Consider the following 22429-nt stretch of genomic DNA (forward strand, 5'->3'; position numbering starts at 1 on the left):
ATGTTCAAAAACCTTATCTGAAATAATTTATGATGCCGGCTTTAAAGGTTGTAGTTATTTTTCTTCCTTTATCAATGTTAGTAGTTTTAATAGCTTCAACGTATATACCTATATCTATCTATATACCAATTATATCTGTACATGTCAATTACACACACATATATGTCAATTAAATAGGCAGTTCCACATTTCAATAGGTCATATATATATACACACACACACACAAATATATCACCCATCTACTTAGTTTTAAACAAACCTTGACATCGGATACGTTATACAGAGGTATCTCAAACATCATGTTTATTGGCCCAAACTGCTTAACATTAACGTTACTGCTTGTGAATGTAATATCAGCGTTCAATTCAACCTCAGTGTACCCCTAATCCAACATTAGTAAACTTCATTCCAATTAAATTTAATTGCAACTGGTTAACTTTATTAGCGTTAAATCAAATTTAACTGTGGTAACAGTGGTCAAACCTGTATTTTCTTAACGTTCCAGTATATGGAATTGTCGTTCACTTTATGATCACATGCCTATCCATTATTCATCAGAGCCAATAAACCTTAATTACCTAATATCAACCAATACTTAGTGGCTGTAAACTACTTATTAAAACTAACTTGATTGAAGCTCTTGGGATGAAACGACATTGTTATGTTTTTAATATTTGACGGCAATTTACAGGTCAAGAGGAAAAATGAGTTAATATCGAAAGGCAGGCACGACACCACCTTAATACTCAAACTGCACTGCAAAAAACATTATTCACTGTTATCATACGAACATGAGCATCAGTATAGCTGGTGCCATTGGTAACTACTTGAATAAGAGTGTACAACCGACCTTGTTTTCAGAGATGTTCACTGTTGGCATGATTTTAAATGGCAGGTTCAGCGATCCTAGAACCCTGTATGTCATCAGTGTGTACTCGCCCTCCTTTGGCACAAACTTTATCACCTTTTCTCTTTCTAGGCTTGATATGTCGGCGCTTTCGTCAAACGTGCAGTTGTTCACTACACTCTCAAGACCACTTTCAATAGCTTCAGTGTAATTTGCGTCAATTGACCTTGTGCTTGAGGCGTTTTGCATATTTTGTGCTCCCAGAAGCTGCATTTTTAAATCTCTGTTTAGAAATAGCTCTATCGTTGGGAACCCCTTCAGGTACGATTTAACTTGTATTTGGCCTTCAATTGTGTACTTCATTTCTTCTGCGCTCATTTTTGCCGTCACCTTCTCCAGAATGTCAATGAATATCTCATTTTTGTTATTTGGGTTTATCAGTGACTTGTTACTCACTATTGACGGTATCACCGTCTGGTTACTACTATTTATCACCGGTTTAAACTACACATAATTTATTTCCTATAGTCACCGTACCGTATTGTTCGACGATATTGTCGATGTGTTATATATTTTCTGTTTTAGCTGATTTATATCCAGACACTGTGCGTATCCGTAGTCCAATATTTCGTCCAATATTTCATACGCCAGAATAAAGTTATTTTTTATGCTCTCCTCGTTCAACAGTCCTATGAAATCCTACGCAAACATTTATTTCCTCCCATTTTATTCACAAACACCAAATACGACCTACTTTTAGGAAATTTGTTATTTTTTGAAGCAATTCAAACACGTACGATGGCGAGGTTATGTACTTTGTCGTTATTACAAAGTATAGGCTCGACCTTCTAATATAAAAGTACAACATTCCGTCCAACTCAAACAGTGGCACTGAGTCACCTCTTTCTTTCAAATGTTTATAGAATCGATCAATGTCTGAAAATTATTGTTAATAAGCTTTTATGGATAATTAATACTTTTCGTCGACTCATTTCTAAAATTCCTGGATAATAGAACATCTCCACTAGGCGAGAGTATAAAGAATTGCGATACGGTCATTTTTAGATATCCATTCAACAAATATTTAAACTATTCGCCGCGTCGATGTGTGGCGTGCCATTGGTTTTATTTTTTCAATATATTCTCTATTTTTTTAAAAAATGTATTATTTTCAATTCAAATACTTCATATAAATTTATAATAACATTTAATATCATATATCATTCATTTTGTTACATATGATTCATATAATTATACAAATTGCTCTCTATTTCGACATACATTACAAATTTAGCTTATATATGTTATTAATGTATTACTTATTACACAATCTATAATATATACATCATATATACTGGGTAATTTTACTACTCTTGTCACAAATTCACGTATGACTACACTACTACTCGATCGTCCATTTATTTTGTAAGATACATTTTTTTAGTCACTTTAAGCAATTTTCATACAACTTTATGTTTTTTAAAGCTGCTCATCTAAATTTTATCTAAATGTGTACGGGAAGACGCCTGGAAGTACTTGAGACGATTCGCCATGATTCCTTTAATAAATTTATCACATAATTCTAAATTTTAACATTTAATTTTTAAAAATGAATAACACTGATGTCGAGCAACCTACAAAGGCTGCGTCCATAGCTGGAAGCACTGAAACTCTCGATGGGTTCAATGATATCGAGATCCCAGATATTGACGAGCAAAAGAGGAGAAGGTCATCCAAAAATCTCTCCATAATTCTAGTGAGCATATTCATAGCGTGGCTAATACTCTTTATGGGTGTAACAATCTACCAAATCAGGAGCTACAAGAGATTTGTCCTCAGGAGAGACGTGGTAAGTAGCAAATTACTAATTTAATTTTTAGAAACAAATCCTCGATGAGGAGCTGGAGACTATAGAAGAAAGCAAAAGGAGAGAAATAACGAAGTCAGTTTTGAAACGTCTTGATGGATCCTCGATCACAATGTTCGTGCAACCCGGGTTCGAGAGCTTGAGGGAGATTAGAGCAGCTGAAATTGAGGAGCTTGCCAATGTCGAAACAAAGGTAGAGTCGTTTATGAAATCAAAATCATTCAATTTAGCTGAAAGGTACGAGGACCTAAAATTTGAAAAGGTTAACCAGAACTGTTACAGAAAAGATTTCATTAGATATAATATTTTAAACAGCGGAGTAGATTGCAGACTTGTGGTAAAAACATCAAACATAGGAGCGGGGTCCAGTGAAAATTCTGGAAAATGTGCAACTACATACTATTGGATATACAACAGTCCTTCAAAAAATGAAACAAAGATATACAGCTTAGGTCCCTACTACGGGCATCACTATGTCACCGTAAGCGAGTCATTGTTTGATAAAGAAAGTAAATCTGGATCATTAACACTCTTTGGCTGTCAACCCCCCTTGGATAAATACGAAACGAGCGATGAGCCAAAAAGAATCCAATCACTAATAAAAGTAAATGCCATTATAACCCCAAACTCATATAAATCGAAAGATTTCAAAAAATTTCAAATAGATTTGGATAAATTAGCCAGAGAAGAAATTTCGAAAATAAATAAAACGATCGATGAACTTCATTACGATCGGGAATCTGTACGTGATTACACAACTCTAAAAGAAGCAACGAGCTGCATCTATTCATTATAAATTAACTTAAACCTATCCTTAAAAAATTATATCAACAGTGATACACCATCAAATCAAGCTAATGTTTTACGTAACAGAAATATGTACGCGAATGATCTACACATTTACATTAAAATTAAATAAACAAGAAAATATCCGGATAAGCTAGCATAAAAATAATGATTATATATAGATAGCCAGTATAGGTTAATCAGTATTTTACCAAGGATTTTTAGATGTGTGGGGTGGAATCTTAAGTTGTCTTTATATTTAAGAAGATTAGACTTTATTAATGTGGAATTAGATATATTCACAAGGTCTCAAACCCTCTAAGGAAACCCGATTGAATTCACAATATATCAATTTTTATTGATTTATTTTCACGTAAACACAACGTAGTATGGGTGTTAAAATAGTTGGATTCATATATAGACTATTCAACTGATATGAACATATAAACACTCTTCAGCAAACAGATCAAAATACACATTGGATAGATCCGACTTGAATGATATTTTACAGCCTCATCCTGAACATAAAACGACGCTCTTCCCAGACATTGAAAACACACTATTATGTCGGATAACAGCATACAAAGCGCAGACAAGGCAGTACTGGACAAGAAGATGCGCGAGTTTGAAAACGCCAAAACTCTGTTGATATCCTCTAAAAGACCAAAGGCCTTCCTCATAAGAACAGCGTGCGAGTTGCTGGCAGGAGGTACAGAAGTATTGATACTGAGTGCTCTTGGCGACGCAATGGGACTTTGTTTGCAACTTCAGATGCTTCTCGTCACAAAGAACGCAGCCACGACCTTTAAGATAGAAACGCTGCTTAACAAGTGCGCTAACGAAAAGTCTAAGAACCCGTTCTACATCCCAGGATTGCTGGTGTACATGAGGAAACACCCGGAATTCAAGGGCTCGAGAATCTCACCGGGATACATCGTATTCTCGCCGAAGACTGCAAATCCAACGCCACTATACGAGACTAATCCCACGGAGTTCGTAGTGTCAGTGGACGCTGGAAACCCGGAACTCTCGGTCGGAGGAGCGGGAGTCAACGGAGCATTTGGCTCACTCTTCCAAGAAATGGGCTATGACTTAAACTCTTTCAGAACACTTTTCACAGGTAACTCATACTTGAATATTAATTAAGGCATAGTTAGATATACCTATGCATAGCAAATTAAATGCTTGGATATGGAGTATTATACATAGCAATATAGATATAATTAAAATTATTAATTGTGCACACATTTAAGTATATATAGCTAGAATAGAAGGAATAAGTGAAAATTTAAATATACCGAATATAGATAAGATATAATATAAGATTTAACTAAATGCAGCCTTAAAAATGTTGTAGACCTATTAAAGCACACACGTAAACTAAATAACGAGGACCCTACGCAGTTTATGGCAACAGCTGAAGAACCAAACAATCACGTGCTATTCTCACTTTGCAGAATCCCGAATGATTCCTCTTATTTTAAACATGAAAACGAAGGAGTCGTTTTCGTGACGATATTTAAAAATAAGTTTCCACATTCCAACGTAAGAATTAAGTAAAGTAGATAAGATATAGTTACAATAATATGAAAAAATCAGTAATGGAAGATAAACTAATAAACGACGTAGAGTCACAATTTGGGATTTGTGTACGTAGTTGGGCCGAACGGAGCTAACTATAAGACAGTAGACGACTTCCTCGACGCAGTACACAAGTTAGGAGACAACATGGTCACAGCGTTGTGTGACTATAACGGGACGGCAAAGCGCGAAACAGCAAAAAAGCTCCCCAGAGTAACAACGTGCCGCCTATGCCTAGTATCTGGAGGGATCTACAAGCACCCAGAAGTGACGAAGCTGGACGTAGCAAAGTCGCTGTTAAACGTGAGTATAGATAAAATAGATGGAACCTAGTAACAAATGGGAAATTAGATATAGGTAATAGCAGTTAAATACTGAAGATAGGATTTAAAATAATAAAGATAATATAAGATTAAATTAACACATATAGGGTGTGGCCGAAGGATACAGGCACGGACCTACGCCTAGGTTTAACTTTGCATACGATGAAGACGTATTCAGAGTGGTAAGTACAAGTTACAAGTATTTGGTAAAAGATGGACTCGAAATATAGAGTTGAAGGAGTATAGAGTCAGATAAGTAGTTGTATTAACGAGTAAACGATGGACTATTGCTATATAATACCATGATATAATGACATTAAAGACGGCAATAATAAAAACAATATAGGCATGGTGTGAAACGACAGGACTCAAAGCTACGCTACCAGAATAAAAAACATAAAAAGGTCAAAAATAAAAAAAAAATAAACAAAATGGATACATATTTTAAAACGAGAGTGCTCTACGAAACTTACAAGAATATAATATATTCGTAAAAGTATTTACAATTTCAATATTATTCCCTCTATAATACACACATAAATATGGAAATAATATAGAAGAAAAATTAGGTGGAAGGTTGGTATGAACAGATAGGGCTGGAAGCTTGGAGAATAGAAGGAAACAAAAACAGTGTATATGTAACATAAATATGAGCATAAAATAACAAAGTAAAAACTTAAACAATATGTACAAGATAATATGTAATCAGTTGTATAAATTAAGTTTTAGAAGTAGTGTACTAAGAGTTAACAGTAGATATAGTAAAATAGTAAATAGAAATGTGTATAGTGTAAAAAATGTTACAAATAACAATAAGTTGTTTATAAATAAAAATTATATATGTACGAGTAGAAATATAATAAAACAAAATAGTTTAAGAAGTACAAATAGAAGATTCCATCACCAAGAAGGAGTAAAGAACGATAAAATAGAGGAAGGAAAGATAAGGAAAGATGAAAGTGAAGGGGAAAATGAAGCAAATGATGTAAATGGGCATTTGAAGGAGGATGGAATCACGAAAAGAGAACGAGCAATGAGGAGAATCAAAAGTAGATTCCAAAAAATCAAAACGTACATAAAACAGAATAAAAGAGTGCAGAACTTTAAAGTATACATAAACCAAAACAAGAGGATACAGGACTTTAAGGTGTTTTTGAGAAACAGCCAGAGGTTCCAAAGGTTCAGAAGCTACGCTACGCAGAAGAGGCAGAACCTGAAGGGGCTCACGAACAAGGTGAAGAGGAGGGAGAAGCTGCGAGAACTGAAGAAGAGGTTCGTGGCGAGGTCGAAAGCGGTAAGTTCAGGAGCTAATGCGCGCAGTTCAGCATACTCACGGTGTTGACGCTGAAGAGGTACGGGAAAATCGGAGTCTTCATATACCTCTCGTAAGTTGCGGCACAGTCACAACGTTCAGGGTCTACGTGGCGACGCTGGCGGGGATGAACGCGATAGTGTTCATGAACTATTTGACGAGCGAGCACGTGCGGAAGGCGCTCAACTACTTCGACATCACCTCCCTTAAGGTGCCGGACGTGGACAGCCCCTTCGCAAAGTTCACGGTGGCCTACATAGCGACGAAGCTGGTGGAGCCGCTGAGGCTGGTCGTGTCAGTAATGATCACAATCGCAGTGACGAGGATACTAAAACGCTAATGTGTATGCTGAACGCAACACGCAACAGCAGAGTTATGGACAATCGCCAGTGCCCTATGGATTTTGGACGCTTTGAGCCATACGAAGATCGGCGACGAAGGACCTTTGTGCCGGTCTTGTTGTGTTGCAGAGTTTACATACACACCACTAATTTGTCATCAACACAAGTTATTTTTAATTATTACTCTCAATAAAGTTATTAGTAGTTGTTTTTATGTAAAACAAGTGAGATGGATAAAATTTGAATGCTCTGCTGGGATCAAATCCTATTCAAGTAGTAACACGTTAATTAAATTGATACCGGTACTTAAACAACCAATAAAACACCCACACCGAACTGTAAAATACGTTAATCAGCTATTGAAATGCCAGTTGAACTTTCATTATCACAAACCGTAGAGGATTACTTGAACAAACGCAATAACTTGAGCAGGGGTTTAAACCACTACGATATCCTGGAGCTGGACCCCAATTGCTCAAAAGAAGACATTAGGCACTCATACTACCACTTTGCAAAAATGTTCCACCCAGATAAGTGAGGATTAGTTAAGCAAATTTACGATTTGGCCCAGAAATAAACTCACAGTATATACCTTATAGATTCACACATTTATTTAAAACTCATGGCAACCAAACCTTTTGATATAGATCATTTTAGGTGTGGAAGTGACGAATACGCGTTCCTACTGGATCAAGTGAAAACGGCATACGAAACACTTTCCAATGAGTATAAGAGAGTGCATTACGATATCGTCAACTGTAACTTCGATGAGGAGCTTATGAATGACAAATTGATTCCAATTTACGATCGTATGCGTCAGAAATATTACACATTCATAAATGATAACGTGGAAACGTATTTACTCCTAGTAAACAGTCAGTTCATTCAACAAGGTATTAATTAGAGGCAGAATAGGGTTACAATTGGCTAAAATACCAGAGAATAGTTTAGAACACTAAAACACGCAATATTGGCTTAAATTTATAAATTTAATCGAATGATAACTTAAATGTAGGACTGATAATTAAGAAAGCGTTATATGGGAACTTGACTCTAGTAAACCCGGAAGAATTGAAATCTCTATCAACTATAGAGAACAAACATCTGAAGGGCCCATATATAGATGTCACAGTCCAGTTGCAACTGCTGATACAAAACGGAGTATTGAACTTGAACTCGGGAGCTCCGACTTCTTTCGGATATTTGCCTGGATTCTACAACCCAATTGATTTTGTATGATTATAGTAGTCTAAACTAGTTATTTACTTTTATTATCAACAACTGATAATGGCATAGGAGAGGAGTGAGGGGATTGATGAGTCGCAGTTATACATATTATACTTATTCAGAGTAAGAAATACTACTTTCAACCAACAAACAATTAGTTACTGGCATAATTAACGTTTTAACCACAGTAACTACACTAATGAATAATTAATAGAACAATGTTCACGAGGTGACGCTGAATGACCATTCGTGCGTTCGTTTGCCAATGAAGTCGCATTTGGTGTACGGAAATTATATCAAAGGGCCATTTCCTCTCTCAAATTTAGCATTAATGGTATAATATGGTAAATATATACTACAAATACGTGGTACACATGGGGTCAGCAAACATACATATTTTAAAGTAAATCTAAGTATGAAGTGTATTTTACCATAAATTGTAACATAAAATGACACCCAAATCTAACCACTCGGATTCTAATCCGAGCTATCGCAGTTCAAGTGTGAATAACCCGAGTTTGGAAAAATTCAAGTAAGTTGCCATTTATAAGCTAGATTTAGATAAATAAATAGAAAATGGTGATAGAAACTAACACAGTATTTAAAAATTGTCATTCCAGGTACTTACATAAGAATGTACTTAATCAAGATTCGGCGCACATAGCGTCGCCACCAGAAGTAGTTGACGCCCTAAAACAATTGGCAGAATACCTGATATGGGAGGACAGAAACGAAGAAGATGCAATATTCGAGTAAGCGTAGTAGAAAGAGTACAAAACATAAGTAAATCGAGGGTGATATTAACGACAACCTAGGTACTTCTGCGAAGAGAACATGATGGACTACATGACGGGAGTGCTGTGCAGATCGTCCTCGAGACCAATAAGAATACAGCTGGTGCAAACAATATCAATGCTGATACATAACGTGACAAACAAGAGAGCACTGTGTAAGTAGTAACTAGTAACGAAAGTTCCTTATGATAAATAAAATAGACTATTTCCTGTCAAACAACTACATCAACGGACTTATCATGGTGCCCGAAATGTACGCAGGAGGGGACGTGAGCAGCTGGACAATATCACTGCTGAAAACACTCTCGTCGATACTGGATAAGTCGACAATCAAGTTCTTCTTTTTAAAGGTAAGAATGAGCTAATAAGAGTAAATACGAACGGGATAAATAGTTACAAAGGCACAAAGAGACTAAAATCACTGCTTCTTATAGAAAAGAGAGACGTTTCCACTACTGGATAAAAGTTTAATGTTCCTAAACAATCATGATAGTATGAAGCGAGCACACGTAATGACGATAATATTGAATATATTTAAAGGTATAAAATATGGCAAGAAGTTGTATCAGTTAAATGTAAAGTAAACAAATAGGATAATTAGATAGATGGTTCAGTAGAAATTTGATTAAATAGTAACTTAAAAATTTTGTAGTCAAGGACGACGACGTGACAGAGTACATAATCAACAAATCAAAGATATTATTACAACTTGTATGTTTGGTTTATAGTAGTGATGGAAATATGATGGAAAATAGTACACACTTGGGATAACAATAAAAATAGTATGAGTAGGTACTATATTTAAAATACTGCTGGTATCGATTAAATAAGTATATCAACAAGTATAAAAGATTCAGTGAGAATATATTAAGTAAGTTTGTAGTTAAAGTTAATAAAGTTGATAATACAACGAGGCGTATGCGTCAATTAATAATCTGTTATAGTTGAATGTGATGATACATTATGTTTTATTGAGGAACTAATGGACTTGGAGATAGAGCCTATAAACGAGGTTGGTTTATAGTAAATGTGTAAAAAGAGGAAATTAAAGAATCGAGTTTCATCAATTAATAAATTTTGTAGAAATTGGTATATTACACGTACAACATATGTTTTATACCGCTGTTGAGGAACGTCTTGAGGAAAAATAGAATCAATTTAAGGAAATTGGAGAGGTTGAATGTACCGTCGCGCATAAATTCGGAGTATTTGAACAACGCATACCACAAGCTGTCGGAAACAGTAGGATTAGTAGACCTCTATATAAACAATAAAACAAATCTGTACAATAATTTCTCCGATGCGAACAGCGTGCATGAAAGTATGGTAATGGATCAAGTGGAAAATGAAAGAGGACAATTGGAGGAGCCACGAGTAACAATGGGATTGCAGGAGGAAGCACCTACTAGCAGCATACATAATGACAGAGTAACACCGACTAGCAGCGTACATAATGACAGAGTAACACCGACTAGCAGCATACAGAGTGACAGAGTAACCTTGGAAGGAGTGGTAGTGGAAGAAGAAGGTCCGATGATGTGTAAGTTGGATGAGAGAGAAGAATCGGGAGGAGTTGACTCCGAAGGATCAATAAATAACGTAGTGTACTATATTCTAGTAAACTTGTTGATGAACTGTAAGAGAAGGGAGTTATCAAAGCCACTGTTGTTATTGTTCTTTACACCCTTTGTATCGAGGCAGTTACTGATAAGTTTGGAATCATACAGTAGCGCATTGTTGGAAACGGAGAATAATACGCCAGTGTCGAATGCTAACACGAACACAAATACAAACACAAATGTGACGACGCCAGCATCAGGAAGAACATACAGAGCGGATAGCAGAGAGTTTGAAACGCGTAACTTATTTGACCACGTAAACTATCAAGTAGACGAAAGCACAATAGAAGTGTACGAGTTGTTGGTAAAGTACTTAGAGTATTACGATAAGGTCACTAAAGGAAGTAGCAGCAACGAAGAGTATGAGGGTTGGAAAGAGGAAAGTGACAAGGATGGTGAAACCAGGGATAAAAATGAATATGATGGTGAAGTAGGTGGTGAAGAAAGTAAACAATCGAATGAACAGCCAGATGGGCAGCACGATGAACGAATAAATGAACAAACAAATGAAAACACTGAACACCAAAAACTACCAAATGAGCAGCACTATGAACGAATAAATGAACAAACAAATGAAAACACTGAACACCAAAAACTACCAAATGAACACACAAATGAACAGATGGAAGAAGAGTTGGAAGTGGTGGATGACGAATCGAAGACTGAACCATTACATTTGTTAGAACCTGAAAGGGTGTTTAATACTAAAATGTTGGATGATGTATGTCAAGAGTGTGTTGTGAATGTACTTATGGGAACGTTCATACATGATGGGTTAACCTCGTTGAAGTATAAGGACCATAAGATGTTGATGCTGTTGAAGTTATTGATTAATAAGCAATCACAAGTATTCGGATTGGTACTGCCAAGTACAAAAACTGCTGCTAGTACTACTAATACCACTGGAGATACCAGTAGTAGTAAGGATGTTGATAGCAATAATAACAGTAGTAGTAAGGATGTTGATAGCAATAATAACAGTAGTAGTAAGGATGTTGATAACTTAGAGATGGAGCACTTGTTTAGGAATAATTATGAATTGTTGCCACTGAGTTCATTGTTGATGAGCAATAACATATACCTGCAAATATTTAACGTATTGTGTGCAAATGTGACAAATTATAAGTTGAACGTGGTAATGATAAAGTTATACAACGCAGTTCTAAGTAGATATATAGCTCAATTGAATAGTGGTCTGAGCAGCAGCGGGAGTAATCGAGCTCTGAGAAGTAGTAATACTGATAGTAATACTAGAGGTAGTACTGGTGCTGGCGACAAAGACAGTAGCAGTAAAGCTAACGGTATGAGCAGGAGCAACAGCAACAACAACAACAACAGCAACAGCATCAACAGCAACAACAACAACAACATCAACAGCATCAACAACAACAACATCAACAGCATCAACAGCAACAACAACAACAACATCAACAGCATCAACAGCAACAGTACGATGAAAAGAAGTAGAAAACAAGTAGAAGAGGAGCTCATAGACGAGTTGAGGTTTCACCTGGACATCATATTTAACATCATAAGGCTGTACATACTCAACTCAATAGAGTCGACGACGCTGCTGTACGTGTCAGTGTTCTACGACGAGTGGGTGAAGAACGTTAAGCTGCACCACACGAGTGTGCATAATCTGATACAGTACGAAGACATATTGCCACTAGAAGAGGAAGATGAGGACGATGGTGAAAAGAGCATGGGCGGCGTAGTTGACGAAGGTGTGGAAAGCCCAAGTAGGAGTCAAGCAAGCTTAAAGAAGGACCAGGTGCTGAAGGACCAGCAAAAGGAAAGGCTCATAAGAAGACTATTCTTCAAAGGAAGTAGGAGCCTGAGGTCGAGTACGTCGATGACCGGGAGTGGATACGACAGCCACGCGGACAATTCACCAATTAACGTATTTAAGAGATACATCCAGGTAGGAAAAGGGGCATTGTTAGTTAGTAGTAAGTCAAAGTAACAGATACTGACAACACTTGATGCAGATATCACTGCTCTTTAAGGAGTTGTACAACACAATAACAAGCGACAACGCGACGAGCTTCAACGGAAAAGCGCACCTGAAGCCAATAAAGGAGACTTTAAGCTACATGTACGAGTCATGTCCACTCTTTTACAACCGACTGGAAATGCTGTACATAAACAACCAGCAGATTAAACTAGGTAAGCATTACCAGTATATATGTATGTATGGCCACATATGGATCAGTGACTACGGATATGCACGTTTATACGTACATATGGATATATATACGGAAATGAAGTGAATACTATTGTTTTTTGTAGCCACCATGGCAGGCAATATGCTAATTCAATGAAACTAATGACTAATATACAGGAAATGTTTTAAAAATCGATGATAGTATTAAGTATTTCAGGTGCGCAATAAAGAATAGAAACGAACAGGTAATGGCACAAAAAAACATACAAATACAAACATAGATACACAATTACAAATACAAACATAGATACACAATTACAAATACAAACATAGATACACAATTACAAATACAAACATAGATACACAATTACAAATACAAACATAGATACACAATTACAAATACAAACATAGATACACAATTACAAATACAAACATAGATACACAATTACAAATACAAACATAGATACACAATTACAAATACAAACATAGATACAAACATATATAGTTGGTTATTTGATTATCGATCTAGTTAACAATTTACATAGCTGCTAACATAACTACCAGTATCATTTGAGCTAATAGTATAACTATTATTTTAGAGGCAGAGGGTGTATATAATACACGACATATTCTTCATACTGGCCAAAGTTAAACACATACGTAGACTAAAGCCGAAACTAGAAGAAGATCAACTGCTGAAAAACCTGTCACTGCACACTAAACAATCTACGGAGGAGGAGAAACTCATGCATCAAGAGTACTCAGACTCTGAAAATTTGGAAAGGGAAGGGAAGGAAGGTGGACTAACACTAGAAATAACGTAAGCAATGCCTGTTTATGTGTGAATATGTGCACGTGCAAACATTATTATACATGTAGATGTGTGCACTTGCTGTGGAACTGTCTGGTTAAAAAGGTGGATACTGTGAATAGTAAATTCAACCTCTTGATATCGTGGCATCCAAACTATAAGTCACTGACACCATCGCACTACTATAACAACTCAAACAACAGGTACTTATGAATATATTACAGCAGTTAGTTAACAGAGCACATGGCTAGCCCAGTATATATAACTGTTATTCTAAACTAACCCATATTAATAGCTGTAACTAACATTGATACACATAACATTATCGATAGATATAACAAACAATAGTGGCTACTACTAACATAAATAGATATAACTAACACAAACAGCTATCGCTAACATACTGTTTGAATAACAGGTTGTACGATTAAACATAAATATCACATTAGACGATTAATGGAAAATATCACATTAACTATTTCATAGGTGGAACGATCCGATAGCACCCGTGGTGAGTGAGTTCGACGTCGTTTTCGGCAGTCCCCGTGAACTGAGCGCAGCCTTGAAAATGCATAACCACAATAAGAAAAATCTATCGACCATGTGCCTAATGTCCCTCCAGGACTACCTCTACAATTCCATATAGTTCAAATAAACATAATGTATTACTGTACAATACAAGGAATATGTGTTTAGGTGTGAATAGACATGTGTTGGCTTATTTAAATAGGTATATGTGAGAACTTATGTGTGTAAGTCTGAGTACATAGGTGTGTAAATGTGTAGATATGAGTACTCATCTGTGTAGGTGTGTAAGTGTGTGTAAATAGGTAGGCAGGTATGAGTATCTGCATAGGCGACTGAATATAAAGTACCTTGACTACTACTAATGAGGGAGGCGGTGGAGATGGCCGGGGCGGTTAAGGCTTCTGAGGCGGAAACCTGTAGTTCAAAAAGAGATCGGGGTAGCAAGGGTTCTCCCGCTGGTCAGTCTTTGAAAGGAACCTGGGCCTCGGATAGGGCTTAAGAGGGGGATTGACGAGAGGGAGTCGGTGGCTGAAGCAGTAGGAGCTCTTGACTCGCCTCCAAACGAGGGCGGTGTTGTCCTGCAGACTGGTCACGTGCTCGGTCCTGTAACGCCAAAGGTCACCCCTCAGAAGCTCGTCGGGAGGCTCGGGGAGCACGTTCACGAGCTTCACGTCCCTGGCGACGTCGTGCGTGTACTTGACGCGGCCGGCGACGAGCGAGAAGAGGCTGGTCGACTTGGAGGAGACGCCGACGTTCTCCCCGGGGTAAACCTTGAAGTGCCGGGTCCTCGTGACGCCCGGGTTGTGCGCGAGAACCTTGCGCTGCTTCACCAGGAGCTCGCCAGGCCTCACGTACTCGGCCGAGAGGCGCTTCAGGCCGATGTTGGCCTTCTTGGTCTGGCCGGTGGGCGAGGCCCTGGAAGGCCTTTTGTACGCGGACATTTTGACGGTCTTGCACCTCACCTGGATGCCCCTGGACTTTAAAACGTCAAACAGGAGGACCCTGCTGAACACATTGAGCGCAAACATGGAGATTCCACTGGGAGCACACACTACACAAAGATCAGGCTGAACACATGATCGTAATGCACGAATTAGTATAAAATTAACAGTATTATAAATCTGAGTCCTCAAACTGCTTTACTACAACCAGAGGAACTTTTCTTTTAGCATACTCGCCGCTGATGGCTAGGTTTGTAAGGCTGTCGTCGTGCGGCAAGTCGAGGGCGTTGCTGAATATTTTAAAGGGCCTCTTGCTGACGGTTTTCGGCTTCTCGTCGAGCGTGACCATGGTCTTGAAGGTTTCCTCTTGCTTCACGGGGGTTACGTTGGCGTCCTCGACGTCCTCACTCTCCCCCAACTCGCGGTCGCACTTGAGTATGTACTTGCCCTTCGAATCAAATGGCAGCCAGCGCGTGTAGTGTAGAATTTTCTCCTGGGTGGGAATCCCCAAAAAGGCCAGGCAGGAGCTCACCACTTCCAGCGGCTTCTTGAAGGAGACCAGGTGGTCCGAGTCAGGGAAGATGATGGTGTGCGAGTTCGTGAAGAGCCTCGACAGCTCGTCTGCGCATTCGGGAGGCGTGAGCGTGTCCGAGTTGCCGAATATAATCAGCGTCGACTTTCCGAGGCTTCCGACCTTTCTGTACAGCTCACTGCTGGTCCACAGGGGCATCCTGTTGACGATGCCCATCAGACTCGCTATGGCGTTCCTTGTCACGAAAAGGCTCCAGAGCATTCGGTTTACCATCGGGTTCAGCTCAGTCTTCACGTCCGAGGCCTCCACTGAGATGCAGTTGTCCGTCTCCTTGGTTTCGCAGAACTCTATGCCAGACTCGTCCTGAAGCGTCGACTTCGGCGTGCTGATGCACTTGCTGAAGCAGCACTTCGAGACGCAGCAGGGCATGCACGGGATGCAGCACTGGATGTATCTCAGGAAAACCACGCGCTTTGGTTTCTTTGGGATCAGTCCTGCTGGTGATATCAGTACCATTTTCTCCACGAGGTCCGGGTGCTTTTCGCAGTACGCTGCCGCCAGACACGCTCCCATCGACATTCCGATTAGGGACAGAGGCCTGCCTGCGTACCCTAGGTGGTTTATAACCTCGTCCGCCTGCTCCACGTAGTACTTTGGGGAGAAGGTGTCCCCGAAAACTCTGTACTTCGGGTGCCCGCTTAGTCCGTGTCCGTACAAATCTGAGTATTTATTTGTGCTAGTAACGTACCAAAAGCAATAACTCTGAATCCGTTTTTGGATAACACACTCTGGTATATAGAGAACGTGGTGTGAGTGGCGTTATATCCGTGGAAAGTCAATACCTGAGTATCATGAGAAGCAATAAATATATACACTAGCTTCTATTAATTGGAAAATACTATGTGTAAATTTTGTGCATAAATAAGACCAAAACTTCAAGAATAATCTTACCAGGTTCGCGGAGGGGTCTCCGACGACTGAATAGTTTATTGGGCCATGTTTACCCTCAAATATGTTGCCCTTTACGTACGGGCATTTTATGTTACACTTTAGAAGCCATTTGGGTATCTTGTATCCATTTTCCAGACACCATTCGATAGAAGGTTCAGTTTCTTCCTCATAACTGGAGGAGGAGCTGTTTTTAGGTGACTCAATTAAATCACCCATTTTTAAGATTGTTTGATCATGTAAATTATAAAAGTAGCATGAAGTACCATATTTAATCAAGTGAACTGATGATGTTTACACTGGTGCTTTTACACCATCAACACAAATGTGTTGCATCAAAAATTATGTACATTTTCACTTTAAATATATTAATCAGTTAATCTATTCATTATATTAATTTCTTAAATTCTTAAATTTATGCACATATCTCTGTTTCCTGTTTAATCAGAGCCTCCTCCAGTTCCGCGAACTTATTAGAGATAGTTTCGAAATCTCCACACTTCTTCAGGTCCAGACTAGGGTTACTAGCAATTATGGCTTCAATACTTTCTGTTGAAGTGCTTGTAATGTATTTTAGGCTGCAGCACTTTTGCACATCTGTGAACATTGAATAACATTTGGCTTTGCCAAACACATCTCCCAAGTTTGTGAATGAAACGTTTTCTGCAATTTTAATTTTGTTTGCCAAATCATCAAAATCGGAAACGATTGTTGTTAGGGTTGAATTTTTGATATTTTCCAGTGAATCTGTTCATTATTGATTTTTTGACATATCAACATTTATATATATTTAACCTCTTATATTGTTTTGGCTTTTGTTTTTAATACATTCCACGAACTTTTGAAGTCGATTATTCATTGTTTCGATACTGTAAAACTATATTTTAAGTGTAATTAACCTGTTTGGCGTCTTCCCAAAAAATGATTCAACTGGAGCGAACATCATTTCAACATCGTTTTTTAAGTTAATTAAGTTGGATTCCACAACCTCATCTTGTTTTTTGATGAAGTTTTCGACGATATCATACAGCTAATAATTTATGCATCATAAGTACATTGGATAAATAGAATATCTAAGGAACAATACATATTCGTACGAAATCGAGGATACGAGTTCATTGAACCTTGGAATTCCAGTAAAAACGTCTGAATGTTTGGTCTCAAAAGCGTAATTCTGGCAAATGTAGCAGGTGTCGCTCAAAGAGTCACACAGTTCTAATTTAAGAGTGAAAAATATGAATATAAGTAGAAATGTTACTTTTGGCGTTCGGAATAATCTGGAAACTGTAGGCTAGAGGAAGTTTGAGGGCTACTAAAATTGAAAAAAGAGCGAAGGTAATCTAAACAAATCTTTTATGAAATCTTCTAAATATCTATTCTTAAATCTTAAATTTTGCGTGCTGATAAGTCTGTGATTCCATTAGTAAAAATTTTATAACTAAATAAGAGAAATGCTCATGATTGGGCAATGTAACACTGTCTAGTGCAACGGAATGCACAACAACACTCAATCATTTAAAGTTTTAAAGGCATTAATATACTCAAGTTTATTATATAATTAGATACAAATTACCAATTGTCTTTTGGTATGTAATTTACTTCCCATCTTCTATTTTTCAACGTTCATAAAAAATTAGTAATTGAACATCTTTTTTTTATATTTTTTATTTTAAGTCATATTTTTATAATATGACTAAATTATTTAAAAATTGTATCCTAATTTGACTTGTAAAACATGATTTTGACTCCTAGATCATCCCCTACAAAAAGTGGTGAGCTGAGAGCTTCAACTGGCTCTCCGTGTTCAACCAGGAGTCCAAAAATGGTTAATTATAACAAGGAAACATCAATTCCTATTACTGCGGAATTTCAGAACCCACCAATTCAGGCCGCAACATTCATTCGCATATTTGGCTACTTAACAGTAGTCTTCTACCTAGTAACAGGTTAGTTTGATACATTTAAAATCTTAGATATACACGAATATATATTTAAAATAAAAATCATCATTTATTTAAGTTAATTAACAACTTTAGTTTTTGTGTGTAATAAAACAGGGCAACTTTCTTCCCCGGTGTATGAATCCTTTATGAGTTTTCATACGCGGGTTTCAGAGTTATATCTCGTGGTTTTAGATTTATACAAACGCTGCCCGGCAATTACAGGCACCATCAAGAAGCTCAGGTTCGAAGTTCCATACTTCATTAAGATGTTCTCATTGTACGTCCCGAGGTATGAGAAGGCAATAATATATTTTACAACCTACAACACATTGAACAATTGGGTATCCCTGTTCGTAGTTTTGACCTTCGTCTTCCTCATGGAGCTTTTTGTAACGATAGTGGACAATTTAATAGTCTCGTGTCGGTCTAAGAACTCTCAAAGATACTGTGTCAACATGGTCCATCCCTCTAAATTCCATGATAAGACATTTACCCAAGAGCAAGTAAACAAATTACTTCTGAGCCAAGAATACAACAAGCTTAAGAATTCTAGGATCGGATTGGGGCCTGAAGCATGGAATTGGCAACTCAGGAGGACATTGCACAACTCTGAGGGCCCTTTGAAATCGCAAACTGCCAACAAGTCTAGCTACGATTCCGATGGCAGTCATTGATGCACCACACATAACTTTTTATTATTTTTAATATCCTTATCAAATAATTAAGTCTATAGTACATAACTAATTTAAACGAAATTAGAAAAAAACTTCACGAAGATAAAATGAATTTGAATGCAGTTTCCTAGATTTATTCATGGTATTACTAAAATACTGTCACTTTTTTATACAAAGTTTAAGCTTTTAAGGATCACGTACATATTAATCATATAAAGGGATCTCTCAATAAAATACTTTGTGATTCTTTAATAGTGTAACACATTTTAGTTTTTTGTACTATATAATGAACTTAAAAAGTTATAAAAATATGATTAATCTCAATGGGTATAACACAACTAAAAAAATACCTTCATACACAGCTTCTGTTCTCAAAAGTAAGTTAACACACGATAAACATGACTCGGGCATTTACGTATTAAATGACGAAGATATTAAATCAATAAAGGATATTTGTATTAAAAACATTCCATTTTGGAACAATTTAGATTATAATGATATCGAGATACAATTGAAATCTAATTCAGTTTCAAATATAGTTTTCTTTGTGAATTTAATTTGCGAGAACAATGAAATATATCCGAATCGTACTGTTATATTGAAGAAGCGTACCTCTTATAGCAATGTTATTTATGACAGGGAACTTCAACTTAATGTAGCTGAACTACTGGGTGAGAATAACCTAGGACCACGTGTGATTTGTAGATGTTCAGACTATACGATTCAGGAATTTGTGGAAGGAACCACTTTGAAGAACAGCTCATTTCAAAATTTATCGGTTATCACAAGTCTTGCCTCGACTTTGGCCAAATTTCACAGGAAGGGTACTGAGATATCACTTCCTGAGTGGGATAGAACACCCTTTGTTCTTAGACATATTAACAAGTGGACTGAACCGGTAGAACGTATAATTAAGAAACACAACTTGGATTTCGATTTTAACGAGTTACAATCTTCGTTTGAACTGTACAAAACTTTACTAAACAATCACATCAAAACGTCAAACTCAGTAGCCAACTCTGTTCTGTTTTGTCATAATGATTTATTTTATAAAAACATTTTACAGTTTCAACAAGGAACATTTTTGATAGATTTTGACTACTCGGGTTATAATTATGTTGGTTGGGATGTTTCATGTTTTATTATTAAGGCACATCTTGATTACAACGAAACTGAACAGTATTATTTTTGTAATAAATCATATGATATACCTTATAATTTAAGGTGCATTTTTGTTTCTATTTATTTATCTGAACTTTTAAATAAGAATGTGTTACCATCAGAGAATGCAGTAAAGGAATTCCTAGATAGTTTAGAAACACACTCTCTAGGAGTTCACATTTTTTGGATGTATTGGGGACTTATTATGTAAGTTTTTGCTGTCATATTAGTTATAAATTTAATATATTTTAGGTTTGATAAACCAAATTCGGAATCGTCAATGTATTTCGATGCCTATGAATACGCCAAGTTTCATTACAATTATTTTAAATCACAATTAAACAAATTAAGTCATTAAAACATAATTTGTTTGTAATTATATTGACTTTTAAGTTGATATTTTTACTGCATCTCAATTTGATGAACTGAGGTAAATGGCTCAGTTAGTGTATGAAACTCTGTAATTAGTTGTCGGACACAACTTCATAAAATAGAAGATATTACACACATATAATATATGAGAATTGTATTGAGAATGTTATAAATGTGTCTCCAATGGACATGACTTATGGTGTACTGGTGTAAAATAGGCCCATTTATTCACTTTACATTTATAATAAATACACAATGATTTGAGAGTAAATATCGCATAACATTTTATTAATTATATTTTGATCACATATTTGTGTTATAACATTTTACAATAACATTATCAATATCATTAATATAATCAATATTTTTGTATATCTAATCAATAGATTACATCAATAACTAATAATAATATTGTATTATAGTTTTTGAGTAACTAAACATGTTTGATGTAAATGAAGTTGATAATTGTTCATCTTCAAACAGAGTCCCAGTTAAATACACTAAATACTCACATAACCATATTGAAAACAAACTATATTGTTTGAGTGACCATGATAGTAAATTAATAAAGGATATTTGTATTAAAAACATTCCATTTTGGAACAATTTAGATTATAATGATATCGAGATACAATTGAAATCTAATTCAGTTTCAAATATAGTTTTCTTTGTGAATTTAATTTGCGAGAACAATGAAATATATCCGAATCGTACTGTTATATTGAAGAAGCGTACCTCTTATAGCAATGTTATTTATGACAGGGAACTTCAACTTAATGTAGCTGAACTACTGGGTGAGAATAACCTAGGACCACGTGTGATTTGTAGATGTTCAGACTATACGATTCAGGAATTTGTGGAAGGAACCACTTTGAAGAACAGCTCATTTCAAAATTTATCGGTTATCACAAGTCTTGCCTCGACTTTGGCCAAATTTCACAGGAAGGGTACTGAGATATCACTTCCTGAGTGGGATAGAACACCCTTTGTTCTTAGACATATTAACAAGTGGACTGAACCGGTAGAACGTATAATTAAGAAACACAAGTTGGATTTCGATTTTAACGAGTTACAATCTTCGTTTGAACTGTACAAAACTTTACTAAACAATCACATCAAAACGTCAAACTCAGTAGCCAACTCTGTTCTGTTTTGTCATAATGATTTATTTTATAAAAACATTTTACAGTTTCAACAAGGAACATTTTTGATAGATTTTGACTACTCGGGTTATAATTATGTTGGTTGGGATGTTTCATGTTTTATTATTAAGGCACATCTTGATTACAACGAAACTGAACAGTATCATTTTTGTAATAAATCATATGATATACCTTATAATTTAAGGTGCATTTTTGTTTCTATTTATTTATCTGAACTGTTAAACAATAACGTGTTACCATCAGAGAATGTTGTAAAGGAATTCCTAGATAGTTTAGAAACACACTCTCTAGGAGTTCACATTTTTTGGACCTACTGGAGTATTCTTATGTATGTTTATAGTCATCTATATTATCAACTTAAACATAATATTTCAGGTTTGATAAGCCCAAATCTGAATACTCTAAATATTTCGATGCCTATGAATACGCCAAGTTTCATTACAATTATTTTAAATCACAATTAAACAAATTAAGTCATTAAAACATAATTTG

General features: G+C 36.5%; 12 protein-coding genes across 12 annotated transcripts; 8 read left to right on the forward strand and 4 right to left on the reverse strand.

Moving 5' to 3' along the window:
• Positions 1-13: 13 nt before the first annotated feature.
• On the reverse strand, positions 14-1906 carry TOT_020000625 (clathrin-coat assembly protein; the record flags this gene model as incomplete). The annotated part of the gene is made up of 7 exons (XM_009692373.1): positions 14-118; positions 260-382; positions 628-756; positions 851-1351; positions 1385-1546; positions 1602-1783; positions 1825-1906. 7 exons carry the CDS (start codon positions 1904-1906, stop codon positions 14-16), a joined length of 1284 nt encoding a protein of 427 aa, XP_009690668.1.
• A 449-nt stretch (positions 1907-2355) lies between these two features.
• On the forward strand, positions 2356-3510 carry TOT_020000626 (conserved hypothetical protein; the record flags this gene model as incomplete). The annotated part of the gene is made up of 3 exons (XM_009692374.1): positions 2356-2379; positions 2478-2696; positions 2728-3510. 3 exons carry the CDS (start codon positions 2356-2358, stop codon positions 3508-3510), a joined length of 1026 nt encoding a protein of 341 aa, XP_009690669.1.
• Positions 3511-4064: 554 nt separating this feature from the next.
• TOT_020001075 (Conserved hypothetical protein) lies at positions 4065-5634 on the forward strand (the record flags this gene model as incomplete). Its single annotated transcript, XM_009692375.1, has 4 exons — positions 4065-4620; positions 4858-5045; positions 5130-5384; positions 5512-5634. 4 exons carry the CDS (start codon positions 4065-4067, stop codon positions 5632-5634), a joined length of 1122 nt encoding a protein of 373 aa, XP_009690670.1.
• A 455-nt stretch (positions 5635-6089) lies between these two features.
• TOT_020001076 (Conserved hypothetical protein) lies at positions 6090-7056 on the forward strand (the record flags this gene model as incomplete). The annotated part of the gene is made up of 3 exons (XM_009692376.1): positions 6090-6698; positions 6725-6789; positions 6819-7056. The coding sequence occupies 3 exons, from the start codon at positions 6090-6092 to the stop codon at positions 7054-7056; spliced, it is 912 nt and encodes a 303-aa protein (XP_009690671.1).
• A 35-nt stretch (positions 7057-7091) lies between these two features.
• Positions 7092-8624, forward strand: TOT_020000628 (uncharacterized protein; the record flags this gene model as incomplete). The annotated part of the gene is made up of 6 exons (XM_009692377.1): positions 7092-7223; positions 7458-7591; positions 7715-7950; positions 8073-8290; positions 8354-8407; positions 8499-8624. The coding sequence occupies 6 exons, from the start codon at positions 7092-7094 to the stop codon at positions 8622-8624; spliced, it is 900 nt and encodes a 299-aa protein (XP_009690672.1).
• A 236-nt stretch (positions 8625-8860) lies between these two features.
• TOT_020000629 (conserved hypothetical protein) lies at positions 8861-14321 on the forward strand (the record flags this gene model as incomplete). The annotated part of the gene is made up of 17 exons (XM_009692378.1): positions 8861-9036; positions 9100-9233; positions 9280-9428; positions 9513-9618; positions 9731-9789; positions 9871-9949; positions 10023-10090; positions 10162-10389; positions 10447-11127; positions 11332-11556; positions 11707-11998; positions 12176-12621; positions 12689-12866; positions 13042-13109; positions 13464-13621; positions 13744-13878; positions 14162-14321. The coding sequence occupies 17 exons, from the start codon at positions 8861-8863 to the stop codon at positions 14319-14321; spliced, it is 3342 nt and encodes a 1113-aa protein (XP_009690673.1).
• Positions 14322-14595: 274 nt separating this feature from the next.
• On the reverse strand, positions 14596-15231 carry TOT_020000630 (uncharacterized protein; the record flags this gene model as incomplete). The annotated part of the gene is made up of 1 exon (XM_009692379.1): positions 14596-15231. One exon carries the CDS (start codon positions 15229-15231, stop codon positions 14596-14598), a length of 636 nt encoding a protein of 211 aa, XP_009690674.1.
• Positions 15232-15316: 85 nt separating this feature from the next.
• TOT_020000631 (hydrolase) lies at positions 15317-16843 on the reverse strand (the record flags this gene model as incomplete). Its single annotated transcript, XM_009692380.1, has 3 exons — positions 15317-16395; positions 16425-16518; positions 16628-16843. 3 exons carry the CDS (start codon positions 16841-16843, stop codon positions 15317-15319), a joined length of 1389 nt encoding a protein of 462 aa, XP_009690675.1.
• A 196-nt stretch (positions 16844-17039) lies between these two features.
• On the reverse strand, positions 17040-18230 carry TOT_020000632 (conserved hypothetical protein; the record flags this gene model as incomplete). The annotated part of the gene is made up of 5 exons (XM_009692381.1): positions 17040-17371; positions 17420-17493; positions 17524-17654; positions 17712-17915; positions 18198-18230. 5 exons carry the CDS (start codon positions 18228-18230, stop codon positions 17040-17042), a joined length of 774 nt encoding a protein of 257 aa, XP_009690676.1.
• A 129-nt stretch (positions 18231-18359) lies between these two features.
• TOT_020000633 (conserved hypothetical protein) lies at positions 18360-19241 on the forward strand (the record flags this gene model as incomplete). The annotated part of the gene is made up of 2 exons (XM_009692382.1): positions 18360-18570; positions 18661-19241. The coding sequence occupies 2 exons, from the start codon at positions 18360-18362 to the stop codon at positions 19239-19241; spliced, it is 792 nt and encodes a 263-aa protein (XP_009690677.1).
• A 310-nt stretch (positions 19242-19551) lies between these two features.
• Positions 19552-20760, forward strand: TOT_020000634 (uncharacterized protein; the record flags this gene model as incomplete). Its single annotated transcript, XM_009692383.1, has 2 exons — positions 19552-20609; positions 20655-20760. The coding sequence occupies 2 exons, from the start codon at positions 19552-19554 to the stop codon at positions 20758-20760; spliced, it is 1164 nt and encodes a 387-aa protein (XP_009690678.1).
• A 453-nt stretch (positions 20761-21213) lies between these two features.
• TOT_020000635 (uncharacterized protein) lies at positions 21214-22418 on the forward strand (the record flags this gene model as incomplete). The annotated part of the gene is made up of 2 exons (XM_009692384.1): positions 21214-22265; positions 22313-22418. The coding sequence occupies 2 exons, from the start codon at positions 21214-21216 to the stop codon at positions 22416-22418; spliced, it is 1158 nt and encodes a 385-aa protein (XP_009690679.1).
• Between the last annotated feature and the right edge of the window lie 11 nt (positions 22419-22429).

This window comes from Theileria orientalis, chromosome 2 (assembly GCF_000740895.1).
Source record: "Theileria orientalis strain Shintoku DNA, chromosome 2, complete genome".
Classification (NCBI taxonomy): Eukaryota; Apicomplexa; class Aconoidasida; order Piroplasmida; family Theileriidae; genus Theileria; species Theileria orientalis.